Source organism: Schistocerca americana, chromosome 8 (genome assembly GCF_021461395.2).
Source record: "Schistocerca americana isolate TAMUIC-IGC-003095 chromosome 8, iqSchAmer2.1, whole genome shotgun sequence".
Classification (NCBI taxonomy): Eukaryota; Metazoa; Arthropoda; class Insecta; order Orthoptera; family Acrididae; genus Schistocerca; species Schistocerca americana.
In genome coordinates this window covers 152027398-152034332 of record NC_060126.1, presented here as the reverse complement: position 1 = coordinate 152034332, position 6935 = coordinate 152027398, and the positions used below count along the sequence as shown (strand labels likewise).

The 6935-nt window shown below is 36.6% G+C and overlaps 1 protein-coding gene across 1 annotated transcript; it reads left to right on the top strand.

Annotated features, from left to right (window-relative positions):
• Nucleotides 1–823: 823 nt before the first annotated feature.
• Nucleotides 824–6623, top strand: LOC124544996 (60S acidic ribosomal protein P2). The gene is made up of 5 exons (XM_047123752.1): nt 824–983; nt 1275–1447; nt 5955–6059; nt 6226–6322; nt 6501–6623. Exons 2-4 carry the CDS (start codon nt 1276–1278, stop codon nt 6297–6299), a joined length of 351 nt encoding a protein of 116 aa, XP_046979708.1. The 5' UTR covers nt 824–983; nt 1275; the 3' UTR covers nt 6300–6322; nt 6501–6623.
• The last annotated feature ends 312 nt before the right edge of the window (nt 6624–6935 follow it).

Sequence of the window (6935 nt, the reverse complement as noted above, 5' to 3'; positions counted from 1 at the left end):
CAGCACCATAGAAATATGCCATTTCCATTTGGCCCAGTCGTCAGGTCCTTCAGGCTTATCAATGCTGACCTTATAATCGCCGCTAGCAGTCATGTTTCTTTACATACATAGGCTCATTTCAAATATTGTTTTAATTAAACTATATTGTTAGCCTTTACACGTGTACTGGCCCATAACCTGATGAAAAACATTATTTTAAAGGCAAGAAAACATTTTATTAACTTTGTAATTACACCCTGGATACGAAAAAAACACAGAAGTTACATACAAGACAAGAATAAAGATGTTGACAGCAGAGTCTTGGAGCATCACATAAATAGAGACGTCAAGGAATTTTTTCTTTTCTTTTAACAGTTTAGATAAAAATACCATTAAAATAATGATATTTCCTCAGTACTTGTACTGTGAACACACAGAATTCAATACCGTAAATTACAAACACTTTAAATGTGCAAATGATACCGGTACTATGTTTCTTTAATCGCATTTGGTGTTTAAACGGAATTACTGAAGACCAGGCTGAAATTGCTATCTCAAGACTAAAAAACATTTTGCAGTTTTAAAGATTATTTATTTGCATAGCTCAACGCAAAACTCTGGATTTGGTTGTACCCATTTTCATGCACAGGCAAACGATTCATGGTCGGTGCTGTCGAACGAATGAAAGCATAATAATAAGGGCATATTCACCTAGTAACAGTTGCTGATGTTTTTGGACGATGACGGGGGGAGGTGCATGAAAGCAGTAAGTTAAACGCTTTATAATTTGCCTGACTGTAATTCCAGCTGATGTGAAAGCGATATGTTTCCACAGGTTAGTTTATTTGGCTAGGTTTTTGTCTCTGGAAACACGCCTTTGGATGTATAAACTTTGGCGATATCTCTGATATCCTGTTCCTCTACATGCAACTTACCCTCATACGCATGACGCCGTAGTAAGTGCGAGGAAGTGGATACACGTTTCGTGTCGAAAGGACTTAAAAGTGAGTTAATATTTTTGTTATATATGTGTACGAAGTATCTTCTACTATAGTAATTATAAGCATGTTGTTGAAGCATTATGCATGTTGTAAAAATGTGTTGTACGTATTTTGAAGTAATTACGAACGTACACTGTTCTGATTGATGTACGTAGATTAGTAGATGTGCTGTGTTTGACTCCGTATTACTGTTTTCATTTTAACTGAAATGGCGGAGAGTGTCAAGGCTACGTACGTTAGATTGTAATTTAGTTTTTACTTTATTACTGAAATTTTGCCCACGTGCTCTTTCAGAATGCGTTACGTGGCCGCTTACCTGCTTGCCGCCCTTGGTGGGAAAGAAAATCCAACTTCTGCAGACATTGAAAAGATTCTCAGTTCTGTCGGTATCGAAGCTGATAGTGAGAGACTGAAGAAAGTTATCAGTGAATTGAATGGGAAGAACATTGAAAGTCTGATAGCAGCAGGTAACTTTTAGTTTGTAGTACAGTTTTCTTATGAGCTTAAAGTTTCATTTCAGCCTTTCGGAGAGTGTTGTATATTACAGATATCAAAACGGGCATTTCCTAGTAGTATTGCTAGTATAAAACTTATGTTGCACTGAGTGGTAAATCTTTTTCAATAGGCAGGTCATTCCATGTCCACTCAAGTTACTAAGTGATGTTTATATTATAAGTTTTGGACCATTAACAGAAGGAAATGTTTCTATTAAATATTGTTTATACCTCAAAACATACTTTATACAGGATGCTCTATAAACCTATATCACAATGATTGTTACATTACTATATTTATAAAAACAGATCTTATAATTATTCTTGGTAACTCTTTACATTAGCGAGAAATGGCTTTTGCATGTGATAAAAGTTTTTTGTGAACATGTCTTGTAGGTTGTACACACAATTTCAGAAGATCTTAAATTTTTTAACAAAGTTCCGAACATTTAATAGTCAATACAACAACTATTAAAACATAATGAAAACACAACTCGCGTTACAACATAGGGTAAATCAAGTTACTTTTCATAGATCAAACTTGAAAAAAACTGGAATTTACAACACTTGGAGGCTTCACTTCTCTGACGAGCTTCTCTTTAGTGTAGTATATCTTACCTTTAATTTCAGGCCACTTCCAATCTTTCATCCTAACATCAACTTTAAACTCCCCAGTTTCAATTTTAGTAATATTACCAGGAAAATAGGAATTGTGATATTTGGCCACCACCCAGACATCTACTTGTGTATCTAGTGATTTTTCTGTTCAGTTAATGTTTTCCTCTGTGGCTGATAGTGGTGTCCTACAACTTCATTGTTATAGAGTTCCAAGTGATGAATTTTAGAAATGTTCAAGAAAGGCTTGCAGTTCTTGATTAAAGCCGAGAGATGTATTTGCCCGTACCATTTCACGTCGTACTCTTGTACACCAGTATGTAAATCAAGAAGTTTTGCTGCCAATAAACCTTTAAATTTCGTGCACTTTTTCAACCAACAATCGGTTGTAGGCTATGTACAGAGAAATTCTGGCCAGTTACTGGTGTACTTCGGTATTTGAGGTACTATGCTATGAAGAGAGTTAATAGCACAGGTGAAATTATCATGATACCTGCAGACACACATTGTGTGGGAGTTTATTGGCAAGCATGACATGTTTGGGTCTTAATTCTGCGAATTTGCTTTTATCAACCACTCTACTGTTTTCTTCACAAAACATTGCTTGGGCTGCTTTCAAAGAAAGCGTGCGTCGTACTTGCAAATTACTCTTACCTTTCTCATCTTTTACAGTCACAACGTCTTTGTGCACAGGGGCCTGTCTGCTAGTGTCATCCCTTTCGTAGAATTTGCTCACTGCATTTATCTCATGATTGCCTATCATTGGAATTGGAGTGCTCCAAACAATACATATCGAAGTTGCGATAGTAAATTGATATGTAAGTCTCGTGGTGCACGTTATGATAAATTACTTGTGATCGAAATTTGTATCAGTTTTTCGTTGTTTCTTCAGTTTGAGTACATTACGTTCCTGCCATAATTGTTTGACAGTTTCTCTTCATAGCAAGTGTAATGTGTGCTGCTTCTCAAGTTTCTTCTGCTGATTGCCTCACATGGAAAACTTTTAATTCCATGCATATGCAGTGTAGACAAATGTTTTTTTTCTCGGAAACATGGGATTCTGCCAGGTGACGACAGGAGAGACAGTATTGACTGGTGTTGCGAAGTCTGTGAAACTACGTAAGTGGAGTGTGGACACAGAGATTCTGTTGCGATTTCGTTGTGGACTTTGTGAAAAGCGAACCAGCATCAGGAAAAATACATGATTAGTCCTCTAAATTATCGATCCAGACAGACTTAGTTCTTGTGTCGTGCTGGATTCGTGATTATGCTCTGCAAGCCACAGCATCAGAAACTGAGCTATTGGGGAATACTGTCTGTGATTACTTCGGGTTTTGCCGAGAAGTGTGCTAAGTCATAGTGACAAATGAGTGTGGCAATTGGTGGACTGAATAAAATAGTGGAAGTAGAAGAGTCTCACATTGCTAGACGAAAGAATCAGAAAGGATGACCTAAAAGTGAAGTACATCATATTTGGGTTTTTCGTGGGATAGAAAGGGAGTCATGCAAGTGTTTCGTTGTCACGGTATTGTCGCGAGACAAGGTGACATTAGTGGGTCTTATAAAGCATTTCATACTGCCTGGAACAAAAATCACTGACGGGTTTGTCATAAGTCTCAAAGGTGAAGGGTTCGAGCATGAATTTACCACTGTCTAGTTTCTCTTCAGATGATGCCAGTGTCCATACCCAGAACATAGAATGCCTGTGGAAGTCAACCATTAAGAGGACTTCCAGGACAGGGGCGAACTGTATTTGTTCCAGTACCTATACTTTCACGACTTGCGTTTGCAGGGGAAAGTCAATGCATGCGACACTCCGCTGATATTCCTACACGATATTGGCAGTGTTTACCCTGGGTATGGGAAAAAAGGACTTGTCCCTGCAGCTTATATAGCTCGTGGACTGTCAAGACGATAACACAGATGACTAGGGTAAGTCGTCTCCTTTCAATTTGCGAGTGCTTCTCTAATGCGGTTTTTTTTTTTTTTTTTTTTTTTTTTTTTTTTTTTTTTTTTTTTTTTTTTTTTTTTTTTTTGTAGTGACACCTTCAAAGACACTCATAACGCGCGCCATAAGACGTCCATAATTGATTTACTATTGCAATGTCGATATATATCGTTTAGGGTGCTCTAACTTCAATAGGCAATCATTTTTGAAATAACCATTTTTGAGATTCTTTCTACTTCTAAAGGTTCAACAAATGTATGATACGAGCTTCTAATAACATATATTGGTTTCTGGGTGGTGCTGGAAGTACACGTTTCTCTTTAGATAGGCCTTTTCCCAGTGAAGACCATGTTTTTATATGGTGGAGAGGCAGAACTACTTAGTGTAGCTGAAGATGCTTCCTTTAGCTCCTTCCTGTACTTTGCAACTCTTTCTCTAACATTGTTTCCTGTCTGCAGCAATGTTTTCTTTTTCCATTTCTCACATTTTCCTGTTCTTTTTCCTGAATTTTTTCATAGTTTCCTTGTTCGATTTTTAATTCTTCATAGCTGCCTTCATTTTTCAATTCCTGCCTTCTTCTTCTTAGTCTTCTCCCCCACATCTTTTCAGCTGCACTTACAGGCATTTGGCAAAAAATGCAAATTGTTGTGAAGTAGAAATAGCTATTCCCTATGGGATTTTGTGGCATATGGAGATATACGTTAAATATGGTGATACATTGTTAGTTGTGTTGTATGTAATTCAGAACCAATCTGATCAAAATTATAGCTGATCCTACAAAAATTATGGTAACTCATGTTACATAAACAAAGGTAACTCACATTATGTGAATTAAATATCTTTTACCAGGAGAAGGCTTCCAGGAGGAAATTTGAGACGCCAAATTCAGGTACACTTACGTGAAGGACAGCATGTCACAAGTTTCTACACTTTAATGTATTTTGTGAAATTTTTTTTTTAAAAAAATGGCAGTTGGTAACTGGTTATGCTTTTGGGTTAGGTTATATAAATGTTTTTGTATTTATCATTCATAAATTGTTTGTATCTAAAAATATACCAAAAAGTTTTACAAATTTCATGATGTTTCTTCCTGACCTTGAAATTGATCAAATCTTGTGCATGAACAAACTCAACAATAGTCTCCAAAACAATGGCTCTCACAAGTAAACAATAGGTTTTGGAGGGGAAAATCAATCTTGCCAGCAAAATTCAATGCCCAACCTACGTATGTAACAGGGAAAATAGTTCCAAAGAAAAAATTTTTTAATCATTCCTAGTTTACATGGAATCACCCACGCGTTTCCTGTGATACAACAAGATAAATTTTGTAAATTCTTGTAGAGTTGGAAGTTGTCAACTTAAAAGGAAATATCTTCGTAGCCTTATATGCGGATATCTTAAGGTATTCTCCTGATTTGTCATCTCGAATTGGTATATTTTAATCAGTGTTAATGTAATTGTTGTGGCAGAAATGAACAAACTGTATGTGGCAAATAGTTGTTGGTGGTGGTTATGGTTTTCAGCAAGTTTGCTTTGGAATGACAAAAGTTAAGATAGCTTGTGCATAATGGGTGGTTTTGAAATGGTAACGTGTTGTCCAGGGTTATGTGTAGGCTGAGTAGCTCTTACATGGGTTAGGAAGTAGGGTGACAAGGAAAGGGCTGTGACTGTTCATTTACATAGCACAGTTCATTTGGTTGCCTGGCTCCTTTAGTACTTAAAGGTTGTGTTGTAAACAATTTTCATGTGGTAATGATAGGTTCACTTCATTTTTTAATGAGTTCTTATTTTTTTATTAGAGGGCAAAGTATACCAGTGTCAACTTTGAAGCTCTTCTACTTTGTGTAAGTTGTGGGTGGTTTGTGTAAACTTCTTTATTTTCACTTGCACAGGATTTGAATATTTGTTTTGTTTTAGGTCGTGAGAAGTTGGCATCAATGCCAGTTGGTGGTGCTGCTGCTCCTGCTGCTGCAGCTGCGGCTGGAGGTGGCGGTGCTGCTGCAGCTGCTGCTCCAGAGAAGGGTTAGTGAAGTGTCTGTATTTTGTTTTTGTACACAAAATGATGAATCTCATAAATCACCATCTTTCGTCTGAAACTGCGATGAAAATCTTTGATCTGATGTTCTTTGTCAATAGCTGTGAATTGATATGTCTTGTGTGGTTCTGATGATGCCCTTTTTTCTTACAGAGGAGAAGAAACCAGAAAAGAAAGAAGAGTCTGAATCTGATGATGATGACATGGGCTTTGGATTATTTGACTAAGTTCGGAAACTGAACAGGGAAAGGTTAGTTCAAAGCTTAATGGCATGTTTTTATGTCTGTAGGTCAGTGATGATTCATGAAAATCACCATCTTTCGCCTGAAAGAATTTGATGTAAATCAGTAATCTGATACTTCATGTTACATTTGGTTTTTAAGGAAGATAAGCTCATCTGTTCTAATAATGCTTTCTTTTTGTTGCAGAGAAGAAACGGGAAGAATGTGAATTGGAATGGACTTAAGTCTTGACTAAGTTTGTAACTTTATGCATACCTGAATGTATAATTGCTATGTAAAGTTGCATTGATAATAAATATTTTACATAAACTTTTTGTACTTTCATAAATGTGTTCCCTTCAGTAATTGTGTGGTTAACAATGGTACCTTGTTGGTGGAAAATCTTTTATCTGCGAAGGGTGAAACTTTCACCCTTAAAGGTAAATCTTCAGCAAGAAGTACTGTTTCCAGGTCTCAATATGGTTTTAAACTTTTTTTGGGGGGGGGGGGGGTGTTAAGGTTGTAGCCATCAACTTTTAGCAAGCTTTTTAAATCCATAGATTTCCACAGCATTATGTCCAGGTTACTGAATTTTTGTCTATCAATGATTTGCCAAATTAAATGTTTTAAATGTGTGGTTAA

What these genes read in the sequence shown, in the direction of transcription:
- LOC124544996 (XM_047123752.1), top strand. Translation starts at nt 1,276, where the DNA reads ATGCGTTACGTGGCCGCTTACCTGCTTGCCGCCCTTGGTGGGAAAGAA. An exon ending in TGAAAGTCTGATAGCAGCAG is followed by an intron (nt 1,448 to 5,954) that starts GTAACTTTTAGT and finishes GTTTTGTTTTAG; the next exon opens with GTCGTGAGAAGTTGGCATCA. An exon ending in AGCTGCTGCTCCAGAGAAGG is followed by an intron (nt 6,060 to 6,225) that starts GTTAGTGAAGTG and finishes TTTTTCTTACAG; the next exon opens with AGGAGAAGAAACCAGAAAAG.